We start from the raw sequence: 21,843 nt of genomic DNA on the forward strand, positions 1-21,843 counted from the left end.
TTTAGCTTATTAGCAGACTTCAAACTGATTTCTCTGTTATAAATGTTCTGCGGTTAAGTGTTTTTCAAGGGAAGAAACCATGTTGCAGCGCCCTCTATGGTGCCATTCTAGTGAAGGAAACGTGAGGAAGTGCGCTTCCAGTGGAGAAAGCACGTGGGGCCATATCATGGGAGGAGTTATTAACTTCCAGTTATGAATAGCCAAATAGATAAGAGGCTTTTAACTGATTTTTGAGGTTCTTTGACCTGTCTTTTTCCCACACGATTACCTGAAGGTAAATTTGTAATCTAAATAAGTTAGAAAGTTTGTAGTCATCAGTTGTGTGGATTTCTGGCATCATTTAACACTCTTTAACACTGTATCTCTGAACAGGGGTCATTATGTTTGTACTGATTTTACTGTGTGCACCAACCTCATGAGATGATGTTGTGTGCATATTAAACTAGAAATAAATTGAGATCGTGGCCTTGTTAGGATTTGATTGCACAAGATGATTATAGCTGTTTTATTTTACTTAAGTGGTGCCCCTACTGCAATCACTTAATTTATGTAAACAAATCATTTCACCTGTTCCCACAAATTTGATATAATGAGCTGTTTAATTTAGTCTAATTAGCAAGTATCAAACCGTCTTTATATGCTTACAAAACAGTTTAATGTACTCGATCATAAAGGGGCAATTTATTTTAATTGCAGCAGATTTACTGCAATTCAAAGTATGGCAATTATTACAGTGTATCCTGTTCTCCTGACGTCTAGCCAAACGTAATGATCAGCTCACTGCTAAATGTAATCAATGTCAAATTTCCAGATATGGTCACAGTTCACAGTCATACTGATCAATGGGCCACAGAAGACAACTGAAGCAACTTCTTGTAGGAAAATAAGCACAGAGATTTTCTGCCCGGGGTTTTCCTTCATGTTGGCTACAAACCAGGGACCAGTACATAGAGACAGAAGATTAGTCAGCATTGGAAAGTCTACTCTCACCATCAGGTTGGCCACTCCCAGGCTCCAAACACCAACTCAGTATTTGCCTGTGTGATCCACCAGAGTGTGCTGAGGCTCAGGGTCAACAAGGCCATCATCAGGAAACCACATCTGATGACATCTTTAGCACTACTGTGCCTCTCACGTGAGCAGGACTGTTTCATGATTTAATGATTACTCAATCACCGTCATTGCGTGCGTCCTTGAGAACTGTAAGTCACAACATTTAGGTTATAAGTCCATTTAATTATGTGGTTGTCACTTCTTGAACATGTAGAATGATTAGGCTGTGTGTTTACCGTCAATTAGTTAGCTCACCTTGTTAAGACTCTGCACCTGCTAGATAACACTGTGTATTACTGTCGTAGCGCCTTTGCTCCACATATTAATGAGTAGTATTCTTACATGCTGTTCGTGTCTGTAGTAGTGAGTGCGTTGTTTCCTCCTGCCACAGTTAGTTGAGATTATGCAGTGGGTTTAAAGGTGGGGTATGCAAGATTTGTCAGTTGATATTGTGGATGCATAGGAGGGTAGTTGATTGATGAATCTTAATCGCAGTTGTCAATTACCGGTGTTTGGTATGGTTATGGGGTCCCAAACACCGAAAATAAGAAATGCAGGCGGTGGGCAATGCCCCTGCAGACACACACTAGTGTGATGATTAAAGGGACTATATGTAAGAATCAGAAATTGCTTGTTAACAGCGACTCCTGTGGCCGTTAAGTCAACGAAAGTCAGCGTCCTGTTGCTCGCGCTTGTGCTTGCTCTACATAGACATGAACGAACATCGCTCAAAACAAAAGAGCAAGTGAGAACGAGCGCGGTGTGAGTGAAGGCAGGCAGGCAGGCAGAGGAGCCGAGTACAGCATAGACTCCGGCCCTGGAGACCCAAGCTACAGGCTCCCCCGCGTCCTCCGACCGCGGCCAACACTGTTTTGCAAGACGGGCTTCACTAGATATAACTTTGCGGTCCGTGTAGTTTGTGTTGGAGTCTTGTCTGAACAGCATAGCCACACGCGAGCGCGCATGAGACACCGACCCACAATGATTTATACGTGTAAGAAGTTACAAACAGTCCCTTTAACAGAGATAGTTTGTATGAGTCTATACATTTTGGAGGGAGAATCCTGCAATCTATGCCTTAAGAGGGATGTACAGTATATATAAAGTATGTATGTACTGTATAATTCCTTTTGCATTGTTATCTGAACCGTGTATTTTCTTTGGCAGAACCACGCATATATACCAACAAGCCCATGTTCTGTACTGCTGCTCAACCTAATTAAACCCTTTAAAGTAGAGTCTGCCAGCACCAGCCAGACAGTACAAGCAGTCCTTTATTCTAGCCCTCAGTAACAATAGCGATACCCAATTTAAAAAAAAACATTTTAAGCAAAAGTCCTACATTTAAAGGTGCTCTATATGATATCCAGAACATTAACATAGCAGCAAACAACTATTTGCTATGTAAAGATATAGAAGAGTAATGTCTACCTGAGCAGAGAATCACTTAAAACTACAGTACAGAGGTCACGATCAGTGTTTTTGGAGCCTTTAGGAGAGCCTGCATACACTGAGGCTGCTTTCAGTTGATGCAGAGCAGGCTGCCACTGAGTACAAACATGATAAAACTTGTTACAGTGAATCAAACTGAGATCTGCCTGCTCCACAGCAGATTCAGCTCTGCATTTCTAACCACTTCCAGCTGCTCATGCAGAAACAGCACTGCAGTAGCGTTTCACACCTTGTTCATTGCTGACTTGTAAGAACATAATCTGCTGTCCATTCGGGTGATGAAGTGGAATTCACAAAGGAGTAGTGTAGTGCATCGCTGAGCACTTGAGATCCTGCTGAAGGTACCACGAGCAGTACAGTATACGTGCCTCAGTATACTAAAACTTGTTGGCTGATCCGGTGCTTGTCCTGCATCCAGAAAACTCCATGTTCTCTGGTTATGCCCCTAGCAACCCACACACGATCCAAACCCCCAAAACTTGGAAGGAGGCTGTGCTCATTACTATTATTTTCCTTTTGGACTGTCAGAGATGGGCTGTCTGCTGCACTATTTTCATGCTCTCCTTATCTGCTTCTCTTTCCACCCATGATAATTGAGGGTGGCTGTAGGCCAGTAAAAGTCTGGAGTGAGGGGGGGGGGCGGCGGTGGAGAGGAAGAAGGACAGAAACAGAGGAGACGGAGAGAGAGCTGCTGGAAAGGGCAGGCTTTCATTCAGCAGAGAAACATGTGCACTTCTCCCTAAATTCAGTTTCTGTAAACCCGGCGCCGTGAACAGTATTGATCACTGGCTCTCAATGAGAGGATTAACAGGAACTCACACAAGGGCTTGGACGCTTACCGGTAACGTTTTGCTCACTTTGTGTCATTTTTGTGATGTAACTTATTGCATTTCTGAATTTTAGAAATTAAAAAAAACAAGTTGTGGGTGTGTTTTAATGCACATTGATATTTTATGTCATATTTATTTTATCAGTAGACAGTTACATTTAGAATATTGGAATCTATGAAGGCAGTTTTTGATCATTAAAGTGAAGCTGTTGGGATTTTAGTGTATTTAATTTATTTGTCATTGGTTATGATGTTCAGATTAGTAACAGTTTTTGCACTGTGTCAACTTTTACTTAAGTGTCCGAGAGTCTGTGCTGCCGCAGTTGCATATTGAAGACATTAAGCCCAGTTATCAGTCCCTTGTTTGTGCTACTGCCATGCAAAGAATGAATGGAATCAGCTCAGGATTTTTTTCCTGGCCATTTCACTTCTCGTAAAAAAAAGGATTTTTCTTTCATATTCCTTGGATCTGTGCAAGCATACTGCACAGTGCACCGTGGCATTGCATGTACTGTACGCATACAGTTTATACAGATGTGAGCATTGCATGAAGAATCATTTGTGACTAGAGTAGAAAATATCGGAACCCGTATGATCTGACGTTTTACAAGACATTATTTAACAGCTTGGATTAGTTGAACAGATTTTTACGGAGAACAACTGATAGGGCTTGGCTTCCCCTTGTTCCTTGAAGAGTTTGGCAGCAATAAATTCCCCTGATGTTGGCAACTGTTCAGCACGAATAGCAGTTGTTGTTTCTGGAATGGAACAACTTCCTTTTGCCAAATTTACAGCAGATAAGTTTAACTTCAGCAGGTCAAGTGGAGTTAAAGCATGCAGTAGCATTACATAAAGTATGGGTACAAAACAAATAGTCTTTTTTGCACTTGTTAAGCACACAATATGTGGTCTGATGCTGTCTTTAAAACCAGTGTGACGATTCAATGTCGCCCACACTGAACAAGTGAAATGTTATCCGGTGAAATTGGAGAAATCGTTTGTTCAGCAGCTTCCTGAACGACATATCCAGCTGGAACTTAACTGCAAATAAACTAAGTCTCACATAAATCAAGTTTGCAAAGTACTGCAACTGACTCAGCCATGTGGTAGTTATATTCACAGCTAGAAAGTCACAGTTACAATTCTGTCATTCAATCACCAAAACTTGGAGCTACAAAGTGTCTGTGCTGCCCCAATAACATCAGAGATCAATGGAGTCTGGCACTAACCTGCAACACAAGTGCACCTGTTAATTCTGCTACATTATGCATGCATTCCAACTCTACGCATCGTAGCATAGCACGCGTAATGTGGCGTTTTTATTCCTGGATGAAGGTTGCTTTTCCTTCATCATCACAACTACATGTGTTTGGTCACAGTCCACAGCCGGAATTTCACTGTCTGACGGTGTAAATGAATTCCATGTGGCTCGAGCAGAGGTGTAGAAACAGTCCGTTTGGGGAAAGTCAGTCGAGGGGAAAGTCATCCTGGCTGGACGCTGCCAATGAGGGGGTTTTCCAACAACCTCCTCCAGCTCTCTAGTGGGGAAAAATTATGAAGAAAACGGCTTGCACAACTGTGGCAGCTTGACGCCCCCTTCCACTGTGTTGCTTCAACGCTGAGTTTACATGGTGGAAAAATGCAGTCATGTTAAAGAGTGTGACCCCTCTCTGGCTGCGCAGGAATAAAAAGCATTTGGGAGGCCAAAGGTTATGTCCTAGCCACTGTTTCGTTGACCTTTACGTGTCACAATCAGAAATAGCTACGGTTCCTTCCTATCAAATTCCTTCCACAAGTCCTGCTTCTTCTACTGTATGCAGCGTATCTGGTCTTCATTTGCAACTGCATCCTTTTAGGATGTCAGCAGTTTCTTTCTTTTACGTGTTGGAAACTACTGTAAAAGATCATTTGATAGAGCAGCCATACATAAAATGTCTACCCTCTGCTCACATGCACAATGTAAACACGTCTCTCTTCATTGTTTCGCCATTTTCATCTCTAATTCATTGAGCATGAACATCATTATACTCCACTATAATGCTACATGTTGTTTGCAGCACATGCAGTGATATTAATGTTCACCTGTTACTGAAATGAACTTGCGAAATACAATAAATAGCACGTTTGTAACATGTCATTGTTTTGTATTTGACATTAATCAATGTTGAGAACAAACTGCATTTTGCCATGTGTTGCACTTGCCTTGACATTGCTTCATAAAAATCTGAGTGGGATTTGTTTGCTATTTCTGAGTTGGTGCCAAGACTGTTGTCATCAGAAACACAACAGATTTGGTCATTTGTTCAAATGGCTTAAAATGGCCTTTTTAGGGTTGTGCAAACAAGAGTTTACAGCCCTGCTAGCTTAGAGTTAAATGCTAATGTCAGCATGTTAAAGGGATAGTTTGGGTGTTTTGAAGTGGGGTTGTATGAGGTACTTATCCATAGTCAGTGTATTACCTATGACGGTTGGCGTGGCCCCAGCTTGGAGAAACATCCAGGAATACCGACACAGGAGCAAAACATACTTTAGTCAACTAAAAGAAAAAATATCAGTTTAAGTGCACGCTACATTTAGAATATTTTCTCCGATTTACCTTGCCCCGAGACAGCTATACAGTCTATGTTTCCAGCGGGAAACTGAAGCCGCTATCTATGCTCTCGCCAAAGCAACCAGAATCCATTGGAAAAAAACCAACAACAGTAATTTTACCATGCAGAACACGGGAGTTGCTGGTCTGCCGCTGCCTTGATCAGTTATGTTTGTGTTATTATTTGACTTTGGTTAGTTCGGATTCACCAAAGTCAAACAATAGCACAAACAAACTAACCAATCGAGGTAGCGGTAGACCAGCAACTCCCGTGTTCTGCGAGGTAAAATTATAAGTTTTTTTTCAGTGGAGTCTGGTGGCTTTGGTGAGAGCATCTCACGGCAAGGTAAAGCGGTGAAATATTCAAAATATAGCGTACACTTAAATTGATATTGTTTTTTTTTAGGTGAGCCTTTCTTTTAGGTGGCTAAATTACATTTTGCTGCCGGCCCCGTCTACAGCAGCACATTGCTTTGCTTCTGTGCGGTAAATCCTGTCTGCTTCTCCAAACTGCGAGCGCGCCGACCGTCATCTACTGTAGGTAATGCACTGACTATGGATAAGAACCTCATACAACTCCACTTCAAAACAAACTATCCCTTTAACATGCTCACAATGACGATGTCAACATACTGATGTTTAGCAGGTATAATGTTTACCATGTTCACCATCTTGGTTTGGTGTATTAGCATGCTAACATTTTCATTAAATCATGCAATCATTAGCATTAAACACAAAGTACAGCAGAGTTTGATGTTTGTTTCGCAGGTATTTAGTCATGAACCAGAGTATTGAACAAATTTAAATTTTGACCTGATGATGGCGCTAGATGAAAAGTCAGGGGATCACCAAAATCATTGGGTCACATGAATTGGTACTACATTGAGATATTGATACCAAATTTCACGATTTCCTCTAAAAATCCACAACCACAATTTTCCCTGACAGTAATCAAGTTGTATTAGCTACTAAATACAAAAAAAAAAACCACTGCTAGTTTGTTTTACTGATGGTGGCGCCAGATCAGGAAAATCCTCACGAGTTATTTTGTAGTGTATTGACAAATGAGAACTTTCAGAATACCACCATTTAATCTGACAATCATATAACACAGAGGTTATTCTGGGACATCAGCTACATCTTTGTTTTGAATCCCTGGAGTGTATAGGAGAAGCATTTCAACAGTCAGCACTCAGCCACACAGCAAGGATGTTGCTGTGCAGGTGTAGAGTGAGGAGCCTTTAGGGCTTGAGTCAATCATATAGGTGAAGAATGGTTGTAGGGCAAAACGTCAGCACAAGGGAGTGGATAAATTAATAAAAATACAGAAGAAGAGCTGGAGGGAATTGAAAGGTATTGAAGCAAACCAAAAGAGATTAATCATATTGTACAAATTGTTTCACTAACATCTTCCAAAAAAGGTCAGTTTCCCATATGTTCAGACTTGCCAATGTTTTGAAACATTTTGCCAGGGTGTAAAATAGTTTTACTCCAAGAATGACACACCTGTTGACATAACTACTGTAACTGCTTTAGCAGCACGTGACAGTAACTGGTTAAAAATACTTAATCTGCTGATGGGAAGGAAGGTATTACAATTGGTTTCATCCACGAGGAAGGAAAGTGTAGGAGTGAAGCTTTTCTGGGCAGACGTGTTGTATTTGGACCAAGGGTGGGTAGAGACTGGCAAATGGCAGCAGATTTGAGGAAACAGCTGATAATCCCACAGGAAACAGTGAGCACTGGTTTAAGGGTAGTTGTGGTCAGAAGTTCAGTGAATTGTTTATTTAGTAAAGCTGACAGTGCCATGTGAGGATGTGGTGGATGAGGCTTGAAAGGAAAATGCTTTTAGGTGTACTGAGGCTGAGTAGTAGGATTGGAAAGCTAGATTGCGCCGCATGGAGGTTGGATGCAGAGCTCGGAGTATAACTTTGTGGCACAAGTAAGTGAATTAGGGATTTGTGGGTAGTACAGCGGTGTCTATGGCGGCAGTGGGAGGTAGGAAGTGAAAATCACTTAGGAAAAAGCAAACATGGGCTGATGGGATTTGCACTTGATAGCCCCAGTGACAACTGCCTGCGGCGGTTTTCAGCAATAGCTTTGACAAAGCCACTGTTACCTGCCCTGTTACACTTCCTGCCAAGCACCAAAAAAAGTTAACGACTAGCTGGTGAACATAGTGGAGCATTTAGCAGCTAAAGAAACAGATATTTTTCTGAGGTGTTGGTAGAGACCAAAAACAGAGCTAAAAGGAGAGTCAATATTGGACTAACACTCCCCAGGTGCATGTGACTCAAATAAATACTAATGTTGTCTGCTGGATGTGTAGATAAGCAACTGTTTGCTAACATGTTAACTTTATAAGGTGAGAATATGTTAATGTTGTTGCACAGCACCCAAGTGGCCAAAAAAAAATCAAAGAATTCAGTTTAAGGAAAGAAATACACATTTTCTGATGGAACTGTTGATTAAACCATAAATAGTCAGATTATTTTGTTCTGTCTCAGATTAGCATCTTTCTCCATTATTTTGAGATTTGGCAGCCATTTGCCAATTTTATTTCTACCTTTCGTATAAAGATTTACTTACCACAAACAATAAATGGACTGTCCTGTCTGTTCTGTGCTTGACTTGGGATTTGACTTAAGTGCAATGCATACAGTATTATTTGCACCAACTCAGCTTGTACTGTATGGGCACACTCCTCTGTACTAAAAGCCAGGCTTCTGCAAAATGCATAGCTCAGATGATGAAAAATGTCCAATTCAAAACAAAAAATAACTAATGACATTAAAATGAATGTGGAAAATGTTTGAAAATGAAACAAATGATTACAGTGTGAATGTATGCATTGACTTCCTGCTGTCATGCTTGAGTCATACACATTCACACAAAGCTTAATCAGATCACCTTCATCCAACACTTAGGTTGAACTTTGGTGCATCATCCAGAGAGACACCATTACCTCAATGCACAAATGCTGCTAATTCACACGTGTACACAATCATTTATTGTTTGAATTAATTCCTAATTTTCATGTACCTCAAGGTATTACACATCATTTATAATTAATTACCGCATGTGTGAAACTGCAGGTAGTGGGATAGTTTCGTGTTTGAAGTCTGTAGAGCGGGGACGAGCCAGAATAAATGGCGGCCAAACATCTCAATAACGGAAAAATAAATTAGTCTGAGGGTTTAACTTCTGTCAAGGCAAGAATAATACAGGAAACACATGTCACAAATGCTTGCATTGTCCTTTTTCTTTTTTCCCTGCAATACAAAGCATGTGTTTCCCTTTCCCTGTAGGTGCACAATTGGAACTTGGTACTGCTGCATAATGGGTTACAAAGCGACATCCATGCATTGTGTCTTAAGATGCCTGTGCTTCATGCTTCTCCATTTGTTTAGTGCAGCTCAAGATGAAGACATAAGAAGTAAGAGTGCTTCTGTCTTCATTTTCTCACACTTTGTTATGCTTGTTGTCCATACATTAAAAAATAAAATAAAAACTAGATAGGATTTGTTGAAACCATTATTTTACACTGCTGATGGTTTATTTCCTGTCTGCTTCAGGTTGTAGGACCGCGCCATGTGATTTGGTCTTTATTCTAGACGGCTCGTGGAGTGTTGAAGATGTCAATTTTGAAATAGTAAAGCGTTGGCTCGTCAACATAACAACAAGCTTCAACATTGGACAGAAGTTTACCCAGGTTGGAGTCGTCCAGTACAGCGATAACCCCATTTTAGAAATACCTCTGGGGAAGCACTTCGCTACCAAAAACCTCATCAAAGCGATGGAGTCCATTGAGTACATGGGGGGAAACACAAATACAGGGACAGCCATTAAGTTTGCTACAGACAAACTGTTTGGCCTGTCTGAGCGTGGCCCGGCGGGGATTTCCAGAATTGCTGTCGTCCTCACAGATGGGAAGTCTCAAGATGAGGTTTTGAAAGCGGCAGAGGCAGCAAGAAAAAAAGGAGTAATTCTGTTTGCCATCGGTGTTGGACCAGAGACAGAAGTGGCCGAGTTGAAAGACATTGCAAACAAGCCATTTTCAACTTATGTCTTTTCTGTTGAGGACTACAAAGGTATTTCCAGGATCATACAGGTCATACGACAGAAACTGTGCGAAGGTAAGCAACTGCTGATCAGTGTCTGGAGCTAAAAGTGTTGTTCTGCTCAAATATTATGAGATCAGATTAGGGGTGGGTATCGGTACTTGATATCTTTTAATGTATCTAAGAAATAACCCCGTACCAAGTAGTATCGAAACTTCTCCATTCAAACGATTCCTGCAATCAATCCAAGGACTATTTGTCAGAGCATGTGAGTGGAGTGGAGCGTGAGCGAGTTGCAAGTCTGAGCAGAAGGATTTTGGATAGAGCGCAGATCAGATAAGTGTTGCCTTATCTCCCACTCCAATTTGATTCCGGGTACCACTCACACCATGAGTTTGAAGCACGACCGAGCAAGCCCAGAATGTATCTCTGTATTGCACACGGTGGTTGTGTAGGATTGTTTCAGACTCGTGTGATCCAAACATTTCCAATAACTGCAGAGTGTTGTAAAGTCCAAAAGTCAACAGTTATTGAAAAAAGATATACTGTATGTAATCTTTTCCAAAACTCACAACATATTTTTATCTAATGAAATATTCTACTAAATATGCTTCAATCCATATTTGTTGGCGTTAAGCCTTTCAAAAAAAACATTTTCACTGCGGTCAAAAAAATTTCTCCCAATCGCCGCAAAGGACGCACCTGTAGTTTATTGATGTAGCGGTCTAGCAGCAATAAAAAAAAACTGACGAGTTATATTCCTTAAAGAAAGTTGATTTAATAATATCTTAATCCGATCAATCCCTTTATTCAAAATTGAGAATTTTGTTCAAGGATTTTTTTGCATTCAAAGCTTCATCCGAAAACCTCAACAGAAGCTTTGAATGTAAAAGAAAAAAGACATTCGGTAGCCTAGAGCCCTAATTAAAATACAGCTTGTTTCTTTTTTGGAGCAAGTGCTGATCGATTTGAGTGGAGCGGTACTTCTATTGGTGCTGGCATCGTAATTTTTTAAAAGATACCCAGCCCTAGTTCAGATATTACTTTCATGACAGTATCAGCGATATCAGTTTCAGTGTTTGTCTATTTTCCTATTTCACTGTGTTTGTCTGTTGCAGAGACGGTTTGTCAAGCAAGAATTCCCATAGACTCCCGCGATGAGAAGGGTTTCGATATTCTGTTACATTTAAATTTGGCTAAAAAAGCAAGGAAGACACAAGGGACATATTACGGCACCAAGGCCTATGAAGTGACATCTCGTGTCGACTTGAGTGAAGCTACACGGTAATCGCCTTGCTTTTATTCTTTCTTCATCATCAGCGGTGTATTCACAAGTTCACTGACTTTTACATTTGGTCATCCAGGACCCTTTTTCCTGATGGCCTGCCTCCATCATATGTTTTTGTGGCCACACTGAGGTATAAAGGCTCAGTGGCAACAGAGGAGTGGGATGTGTGGAGAATACAGACGCATGATGGGAGACCTCAGATGGCGGTGACTCTAAATGGAGTGGAGCGCAACATCATGTTCACCACGAGTGCAGCAAGTGGAACGCAAACGGTTACATTCTCACAACATACAGCAAGGGTACGGTAACAATGTGTTTTATACTTTGAAATATAGTCTTAAAAGGGCACTCCACTGATTTTACACATTAAGATCAGTTTACTTTTCAAAAACAGTACTACACAGTTGTATAATGTCTCCTGTGGCTGTGTAGGAGCTTTGTTAAGTCTGAGAGAATAACAATGTGGGTGTTTACCAGGCAGAGAGGGTCAATCAAAGAGACACACTGAGTTGCACTATGGGAAATGTAGGATCCAGCATTTTTACAAGAAACTGAAAGTCAGGATATCTCGGCCTCTGCCTTGATTTGAACTACATGTCTCTTGTGAGTCCCCCAACTTTATGAAAGTGCAATGCTAAATTGCTGGAGTAAGCCTCTATTGATGCATTTATGTTATAAACTCTCTGTATGACATATAGGTACTCAATTGTATTCAAAGACATAATACCTGTTATGCAATCAATCCATCTTAATCCTCCTATTCACACATCCAGACGGCTTGTATAAGCCTGTAGAGCTTCAGAAGCCTATTCAAACTTTAAGCTGCCATAACATGATGAAAAAGGTAGGGTGAGAGGTAGGGTGCGGAGCCTTGCAGAGGCAAAGTGCAGCGCAGGTATAATATGCTATCGAAAAGTGCGCAAGGAACTTCATTCACTGTCTCTAGGCAGCATGAACAGTTGCAGCTGTTATCTCAGTGGCTGCGCTTTGAAAGGTCAGCGGCAACCAAGGTCAAAGATGAAATAATTGCGCTACACCAAGGCTAGCTAGATAGATAGATAGATAGATAGATAGATAGATAGATAGATAGATAGATAGATAGATAGAAAGATAGATAGATAGATAGATAGATAGATAGATAGATAGATAGATAGAAAGATAGATAGATAGATAGATAGATAGATAGATAGATAGATGGATGATGATTTGTTCCTTTTGCTTCCTGCTCTGAACAATTACAGCAATGTCTACACTCCCTACAGGGGAGAGTGTTTTTTTAATGTCTTTATCAGCACACTGTAAGCACGTACCATTGTATTAATGACTTTTCCCTGTTCTTGTTTTATGTCAAAATAAGCTGTTTGATGAGAAATGGCACCAGTTACGACTGCTGGTCACCGAGGAGGATGTTACTCTTTACGTTGATGACCTGGAAATTGAAACCCAACCCTTGGAGCCCCCTGTCGGTATTTTCATCAATGGAAAAACCCAAGTTGGAAAATATGTCAGAAAGGAAACGACAGTGCCAGTAAGTTTATTAACATCAACAACCTTATTTTCATAAAACACATCTTTGGTTCCCAGGAAAGTAATCCGGCAGTACGCCAACTTGACTATAGAAAGAGGGAACAGTTTGTTTAATGAGTAGTTGAGCAAACTCAGCACTGATGTATGTTTTAACCAGCATCACATAGTTTATTGGTGCCTCCTGGGAGACGTGCTTAAATCTGTGGCTAATAAATCATTGGCAAAAATGAGCCTTTTCCGCCACAAGGTATTTGTTTTATTTGTCTCATTTGGCACATTTTGCGCCATAAATGCTGCATTTGTAATAAATCATAATTACGCTGTGTTGTAATTTGCTCTGCAGAAGGCTACATAGCGTGCAGTTTCAATGCAAACACAGCCCTGCAAACATAACACAACATTATAATTTAATGATACCGATATGGGAAAAGAAGATAACATACAATACATCCTTTTATCCTAATATGATGTAACACTTTGTATTATGAAACAATGGCACCATTTTAAATACTTCAGGCACATATGTAAGCAATTAGCCAAGTTTGTCATTGGTGTAGGAAAAGACCATGATTCATTCATGACTTTAATGTTGACACATCATTATAGCTGTGGATATTAACATGAGCCGCAGCTTGGCAGTGAATGTTATTGCGTGTACTGATCCATTGTTATAGGGATAATGTAGTTTTACTCCATTTAACAGAGTGAATGCACTTATGTGAGGAGTATCATGTCTAGATAAACACATTTGTATTTGGAAACAGATTTTTGCAATTGGACCTCTGAAAGTACCACAATGCGATTTTAAACAACATTAATTAGCATGGACCGCCAGACCGCGCCAGACATTCTTATCGTGTTTAAATCTAAATAGGCTACACGCCGTCGTTATCATTAACGAAATGTAAACTATATTGTTTTACTTTGAGTTATGCCTCCAGCTCGTTCTAATGTTTTCATGAAGCTGGAAGTAATATAAATCATATGTTGGGATAATCTTTCTGCTCACATGGTAACTGTAGTGAAACAGTCTATGGGACATTCTGGAGCCATTTTACCACCAACATCAACAAAATACCAAATAATGGAAGAATAGTGTAATGTCGCTGCAGAGTGCTTCCAACACTGAGGGAGGTCTGGCAACATGTCGCTGCTCAATGCCCAATGAGGGCAATTTAACGAGTAGTACAATCACATTTTCAATTCATTAGTAGCAAAGCACTGATAAAGTCGAACTAAACGTTGCAAAATTACCCCAACGTTTGTTTTGTTGCAGTCTCCAACAGCGAAGGTTGTGTTTTTAACAAGAGTTTCTTCTCCTTTTGAATCTTGTTTAGTTTGAAATCCAGAAACTTCGCATTTACTGTGACCCCGAGCAGAATAACCGAGAGACTGCGTGTGAAATACCTGGAGTCGTAAGTACAAGAGTCTGCTTGGCTCTGAACTTGTTTTTCAGTCCAAAAACAGCAAAGATAACTGCTTCTCACCTACTTCTCACCTTGTCCAACTACATCTGTTTCTGCTTTCAAACGCTCAATTTCACCATCAGTCAACTCCACACCTCATACTGCATGGCATTAAATGATTTTCTTGCTTTTTATTTCATCAGCACAGTGTTTTGTAGTATTGTGTAATGAAAGTTGTAAACTCAGCATATTCATTTCAACTCACATCTGTTTATGCATAAAATAATTTGCTGGAGGAGGACCCATGGCTCAGCTTCAAACATTTTGCACTCAGTTAATTTTCCTTATTATCGGCCGGCTCTAACTGTGTTTGTGAAGCAGTGGCCCATTGTTTTGTTGGCTTCCAAATGGCTACAACCACAAAGCCAGTGCCAAATTACTGTTTTTAATGTGAAGATAAAAATATCAAAAGAGACAAGATGAGTAGCCTAAAATTACAAATGATTGCCAAGTATAGCACCACTTCACCCTGTGTGCTCTTTAATGGCTTATTTGCAATGGAATCTCAAAGTTCAGTTATCAGTTTACTTTTGATGGAGGATCAGATGCCTTTCTGGCAAAACTTCTCACCATTTGATATAAAAAATAATGATATCTGGTTTACAGTTTACATTTTAGCAGAAAGAACTGCTTATTCAAAGTAAAATACAGATTAATTTTGAACACAGCAGGTAATGTAAGCCTTTGGTGATTAAAATAGTTCATTTTTTTTTTAAACTGAATGTATTAATTAGTTTTCAGGTTTCAGTGTTGGATTTTGTGACATTTACAAACATTAGACCATTAATTGATTGATCGTTCATTTTCAAAAATTCCAACAAATCAGCCCGTTTGCACGGAAAGGCATATGAATGCCACGATAATGCGCAAGGCATTTAGCGTGCCATAAGAACACCTTTCTTGCTTTAGGCATGTCATCTGTATGCCATGTAGTCTTTACTGACTGCAATGTAAACACTCTGTGTAAATATTCTACGATCAGAGCTAGTGACGTAGAATAAAAAATGAGAAAGGCCGCTTATGGCGGGTGGGAGGGTAGGCGGATGGTTTCAATAAAGCCAACATTTAACCAGGAGACCGGTGTTCGAGACCGGTATGTTTTGTTTTGTAAGTTACCTGTTTTTAGTGATGTTTGTGACGTGTTTTCCGTACTCATGTTACGTTGTTTCTGTACGTATTTTACTTAGTTTACAAACTTACTTGAAACCCAACTATGACATTTTTCCTAATCCTAACTAAGTGGTTTTACTGCCTCAACCCAACTGCGGACAGTACCGTAGTGTTGTTGCGTGGTGTACAAATTACATGCAAAACGCCTAAAATGTGTTCCCATGACACGCGGAATGTTGTTGTATTTATACGCCTTCCTTTAACCAATAGGCAAAAACTCACAGATATTCAGTTTACAATCCTAGAAGTCTAAGGAAACAAGCAAATATTCACATTCGAGAAGCAGGAACCAGAGAATTGTGGCATTTTCTCTTTAAAAAGTGACTCAAAATGATTAATGGATTTTTAAAATTGCTGCCAATATTTTTCTGTCTATCAACTAATTTATTAACCAACTAATCATTGCAGCTCTAATATGTATAATTCTGTATGTGCACTCAATGTCTGGTCTTTGTTCATTATAGTGCGCAAACAGTCCTGATTACGAACCAACTCCAGAACCGTGTGTTTGTCCCCCTGGAGCCCCTGGACTTCCAGGAATAAAGGTCAGTTATTAAAAAAATGTTTCCTCTTTATATTATCTTTCATTATTTGTCTAGTGTAATTTAGTTGTGTTATGTACAGCACACACTGACAACCAGCCTAGAGCAAAATTAGCCTGCAGAAATAAATGCAAAAACGCACATACAGTGCTATGCTGTGAGATATCAGAGAATAGTTGGTTCCTGGTTCAGCACAGAGCTCAACCTTGTCCAGCTCCTCAGTGCTCAGACAGTTGGTTAAATATTTACTTTAAACAGTGGTACTCTGTTGAGATTAAATGAGAGAAAAATAATTAATCTTTAACAATGTTAGTTTATGTGTAACCTCGGGAGTGACAAAGAAACGGAGCACAAACTGTCTCTTCCTCACAGCTTAGCCTTGAGTGAATGTGTGCTGAGTTGATGTCTAAATGCTGCTCTCTGTGTCGGATAAGTGATGAGCACATGAGGTTGCACTTTACCAATAAGCCAAATCCAGCTACAACCATTATAGCCTGTAAACACAGATTTCCTTTGTGCCAGAAACAGTGCTGTGTGGGAGGTTTTATCACTTTTGTCTCTTAAATACACAGTTACTCGCTAAAAACTACTAATTATGGACTCACTAAATAGCCTCTTTTCTCCAGTTAGGCAAATTGCGGCTTGCCATTGTGAGAAGGTAACTGTATGGTTAGCCTTGTAAGATCCTGTTGTAATGTGCTGTTTGCTTGAAGCAAACCAGACCACTGCTTAAGATAAACACCGGTTAGAATGGAAAATTACCTAAATAGGGATTAAAACCTGCATGTTCCTCTAATCACGGGATACCAACCAAATAAGAGAAACCCCGGTCATAAAAGCCTTTACCCTTTACTCAGAGAGATATTACCTAAGCAACATGACTCTTTGTTAATTAAACTAACATGGGTTCAGGCATGTTGGTGTTTATAACGTCACACGTTACTAATAGATCCAAAATGCTGGAACTATTGCGGGCTGCAGATGTTCCTCACAACCCCAAATAGGGTTCAAGAGCATCTTTCATTAGATAAACTACCTCAGCATGGTTTAAAACAGGCTGTTCTAATACACCATTTGTAGCTATACCTATGCAAAGTAATGCACTGTAATTTGTATGTAATCCACGTAATCGTGGACCAGGATGTATAAAGAGCAACAAAAGGAGCGTAGGTAGGACGTCGGGGTGGATGGGTGGGTCAAGAAACACTAGACTTTCGCCCAGGAGACCGGTGTTCCTACCTTGTGTGAAACCATAAGCCAACGTAGATTTATTTGTAACGAAACTTCCGTACTTAAGATACGCCCCTTCCGGAGTTATTTTAGCCCAAACCACAATCTTTTCCTAAACTAAGTAGTTTTGTTGCCTAAACCTAACCAAGCCGATCTTTTCCTAAACCTAACTAAGTAGTCTTGTTGCCCTTGAATGGTTGAGGTTAGGCATTGACCTTGAATGGTTGAGGTTAGGCATTGACCTTGAATAGTTAAGGTTAGGCAAACCTAACTAAGTAGTCTTGTTGCCTAAACCTAACCAAGTTGTTTCCGTGAAGACGGAAGTTTTTTTGAAAAGACTGTTAGCATGTAACAAGTGGAAATTTACATATGCGTCGCGTGTTGCTGGACATTCGTAGGAAAACGTTTTGTAGGATATCATATGAACCTTTGTATGATGATACGTTGTTTAAAAATATTAAATCAACACTCTATGTCAGAGAAAGCACATTGTTACCAAAGACGATTTCAAATTGATTAATTTATGCCGCTTTGAGGTTGCGTGATAGATAAAGACGTGCAAAATATTTTTTAACTTCACATTACTAAATAAATCACCTCATTCCACTGTCTTTAGGGAGAACAAGGAGACTCTGGCAAATCTGGTCAGCCTGGACCTGCTGGTGCTGATGGTAAGCCTGTGAGTACTACATAGTTCAATATACAAACATACAGATCTTAACCGCCAACTACACTGTCAAAGCAGCAGCATCCACAACAGAAAATACCAAAACCAATTGACATAATGTACCCATTAGATCATGACAGTTTCTGCCCGTTAATTTTATGTGGTCAGGACCGCTAAAGTGGTACACATACTTATTTACTTGTTTTTCCAAAGGCTAAATAAAAAACATCTTTGATTATACCACTGGTGACCGCACAGTGGTGTTTTTGTGTGATGAAAACCATCCAAAAGTGAACCACATGTTCTACTACGGCATGATCAAAAACTCACCCCGCAGGCTAGAACCACTTAGAGAACATGCACACAGTTGAGGGGGTTCAGATGTTTAACCAAATGTGTGTATCTCCCGTCTTTCTTTTTTTAATTTGAAGGGTATCCCTGGCATTAGAGGAAGTCCAGGGCTGCCAGGTCCAACAGGAGCAGAGGTAAAGCAAATCTCACTTAATTTATCTTAACATTAAATTCAGCATCAAGAATAGAGCATTTAAAGCTGGTTTCCTTTGTTTCCGTCAGGGTCAACGTGGGTCAGTTGGGTACAAGGGCGAGCAAGGGAGGACTGGTGTTTCGGTAGGAAGGTCAAAAAGGCACATTTGTGGCACAATCGGTTTCATTATCATGCTGTTGCACTAATTTGTGACCACTAAAAAAACTATTTTGTAACACAAGTCTGTTCTTTCAGGGTGAGATTGGTGGGCCTGGATTACCAGGATCGCCTGGACAACCAGGAGAGAAGGTGCTGATGTTAATCATTCAAATACTCGCTAAGACGCTATCCAGATGTTGTTCAATATTATTTATCTAAAATTGAATTCAAGCATGAAAAGTGAGTAAAATAGCTGAATGCACTGACTGACCAAGCTGAGAGGAAACTGATTTCCGTAGAAAAAAAATGAGCGATGGTACAAAACACTCATTGAATTGTCAAGGTAAATCTTCCTTTTATGAGATCAAATGTAGGATTAACAGGAAATCCCTGCTAGAGACATTAACTTGAACCGTTTGAACATCGTCGCATCAATCACTCTAGAAACCATATGTTATGAATATAAAGCCAGATCCCCTGAGAGAGTAGAAAAAATACAACTTCTATACTGCGCTTTGCAGAGAGAGCACGAGGGCCATCAGAGACTTTTTTTTAACTCTTTTACGTTCCTGGCTTTTGTTCCGGCCTTTCCTTAGAAAGCTCAAACAACAAACACAACGCTATTTTTAGAGAGCCAGTATCTCGTTTCCCTTGTTGCCATGTTTTTTCCCCTCAATTGCATTTCCTCCTCGCTCCTTAGCCTCTGAAGTAGAGATGCAAGGAAGACAGAAAACCTAAGAGTCTAACAAAACAGATCATACGCCCACAGAGAGGACTATATGTCTCACATGGCTATCAGTTAGAAGTAAAACCGTGTAATTCAGTGTGACCGACCTGGCTTCACTTCCCACCACCCTCTACAATATATCCTTACACTGTAAAGGAGAAGGCGTACAAATGGATAAAAAATAAAACATAAATGAATCTTCTTTTATCAGATAAAACCTGACAGCTAAAGCTCTTTCACATTCAAGGCTAGGGTGAGAATCTCTGAGCCTGAAAGCCCATTCAAAATATCAAGATGTTAAGAAATCAAAAGGCAGACATGCCTCTCAGCTGGATTACTGCCTCTTCCACTGTTCAGTCACACAGACTGGAAAACACACATACAGTTGATGCTGCATGTTACCAGCAGCTGTCTCGATTATGGCTGTCAAAGTTAACGCGATAATAACACGTGAACGCAAATTCGATTTAACGCCACTAATTTCTTCAATGCATTAACGCAACTTGCGATTTTGGGTTGTTGTTTTAAAACTAGAGTGAAGATACTGGTATCATTTGAAACTGAAAAGTCAAGGAATCCATTGGTACCAACTATGTCATACTAGCTTGTCGCGAAGGAGGCTAAATATTGCTCCAAACTTACACTAAGGTTTGGTGAGGAAAAACTGGCATGGCCATTTTCAAAGGGGTCCTTTGACCGCTGACCTCCAGATATGTGAATGAAAATGGGTTCTATGGGTACCCACGAGTCTCCCCTTTACAGATATGCCCACTTTATGATAATCACATGCAGTTTGGGGCAAGTCGTAGTCAAGTCAGCACACTGACACACTGACAGCTGTTGTTGCCTGTTGGGCTTGAGTTTGCCATGTTATGAATTGAGCATATTTTTTATGCTAAATGCAGTACCTGTGAGGGTTTCTGGACAATATTTGTCATTGTTTTGTGTCGGTAATTGATTTCCAATAATAAATATGTATATACATTTGCATAAAGCAAGTAAATTTGCCCACTCCCATGTTGATAAGAGTATTAAACACTTGACAAATCTCCCTTTAAAGCACATTTTGAACAGATACAAAATGTGCGATTAATCGTGATTAACTATGGACAATCATACGATTAATTGCAATTAAATATTTTATCGATTGACAGCCCTAGTCTCGATATATACCATGTAAGAAGGCAAACTTATATGAGCAACAAGGAGAAAGCAACTGTGAGATGAAATGCGTTCGCTGCCACAAGCAGTCCAAACTAAAGTGGAGCAAATCAATACAACAATCCATACAAAGAGAAGACGTAGCGTCAAATAAAAGCAAGCATTTCCTGAATGATACTATAAAGGCCTCAACTACAGTCACAGTTGACTCGAGCAAAAAAAGCCTGCAGCTTTATCCAGAACATTTTTATGCTCTGATCGAACATTATTTTGAGGTAAAGTGAGGTAATGCATCGTCTCTAGACTGCATCACCTGTCATATCATCCTACCTTGTAATCAGTGTGACCACAGGGGGTTCCTGCCAGTTGGCTGAAGTGGAGAACAACTCAAGCAGTTAATGTCGTTTAGAAGATTGTCTCAGCTGTCTGCAGACGTCTGCACCTGGAGCGAATCCTCCAGTAACATCCGTCCCATTATTAAGAGATTCACTCACAGGTCCAGGATGTATCAAATTAGGTTTTGTTTGGACTGTCTTCTTGACTTCCTTTGATTAGGTGAAGTACTTTGGAATTTGGCAAAAAAACAAAACAGAAAGGGAACATAATGGGGGAGTGCACTGCTAAAGATCAGGTGGATTTACTGTATCTATCTATTTATTTCATCCTACTTCCAGTAATGCCTACAAGATGAAAGCATCATGACTTTTACTGGTCTGTCAACATGCTCTTTTAAAATCCCATAATTAGTCATCTAATTAGGTGTTATGTTCTGAGGCTTCATGAATGATGAGTATCTAGAGAGGGTGCTGCTATTGATTTTCCATATCTTCTTACATGGCAAAGCAGGACAGCTCAAACACCTCGGCTCCGTCACAATTCAAAATCTAGCTATTTGGCATTCAACTTTAAATTATTTTTTGTAAGGGTCAAGTGAAAATGCTCATTTTGGTCTAGGCAACTTAATACCCTTAATGTCTGGATCTAAAGGTGTTAGCAATTCAGGAAAGCTAAGGACGCTCCATTTGTTCAAGTTCAAGGGAATCCTCATTTTGAGTGTAAGATTTTCTTTGGATGTAAATGCATTTACATCTACCTTTCCAAATTGTTCCCATATTGTAAGAACACCCAAGGGTGTAGTCTCATTTTCCTGGCGTAGGATCTGGAGAACGGAAACATGAGATGTCTGCTAAATTAAGTCAGAAGTACATTATTCAAGGACACAAGAGGAAAAAGGAGTGTTAGCCACCTCGCCAGAAATTGGCTGTGTTTGTGTATTCACAGTCTGCGATACGTGTTCAAGACCACAGTCATTAATCACCTTTGATGGAACATTTTTATCGCTGATTATATGGCCATCCAGTCTGTGCTAATGATCTCTGTATTCATTAACACTGCAACTACAGTCATTTTGACAGAAATCAGGAAACCCACAGCTCA

General features: G+C 40.0%; 1 protein-coding gene across 4 annotated transcripts in view; it reads left to right on the forward strand.

Annotated features, from left to right (window-relative positions):
• The first annotated feature begins 3,164 nt into the window (after positions 1-3,164).
• The window catches only part of col21a1 (collagen, type XXI, alpha 1), a 28,664-nt gene continuing 9,985 nt past the window's right edge, over positions 3,165-21,843 (forward strand). Inside the window, exons 1-12 of one of the 4 annotated variants that reach the window (XM_074646391.1) lie at positions 3,188-3,346; positions 9,233-9,360; positions 9,500-10,060; positions 11,104-11,269; positions 11,350-11,572; positions 12,631-12,801; positions 14,138-14,215; positions 15,901-15,981; positions 17,825-17,887; positions 18,307-18,360; positions 18,449-18,502; positions 18,615-18,668. In XM_074646391.1, coding sequence (XP_074502492.1) covers positions 9,264-9,360; positions 9,500-10,060; positions 11,104-11,269; positions 11,350-11,572; positions 12,631-12,801; positions 14,138-14,215; positions 15,901-15,981; positions 17,825-17,887; positions 18,307-18,360; positions 18,449-18,502; positions 18,615-18,668 — 1,602 coding nt within the window. In that variant the 5' untranslated portion in view covers positions 3,188-3,346; positions 9,233-9,263. Of the gene's footprint in view, positions 3,347-7,584; positions 7,867-9,232; positions 9,361-9,499; positions 10,061-11,103; positions 11,270-11,349; positions 11,573-12,630; positions 12,802-14,137; positions 14,216-15,900; positions 15,982-17,824; positions 17,888-18,306; positions 18,361-18,448; positions 18,503-18,614; positions 18,669-21,843 lie in introns of those variants that run through there. The other 3 variants (XM_074646393.1, XM_074646390.1, XM_074646392.1) reach the window with 3 other exon arrangements.

This window comes from Sebastes fasciatus, chromosome 9, assembly GCF_043250625.1.
Source record: "Sebastes fasciatus isolate fSebFas1 chromosome 9, fSebFas1.pri, whole genome shotgun sequence".
Classification (NCBI taxonomy): Eukaryota; Metazoa; Chordata; class Actinopteri; order Perciformes; family Sebastidae; genus Sebastes; species Sebastes fasciatus.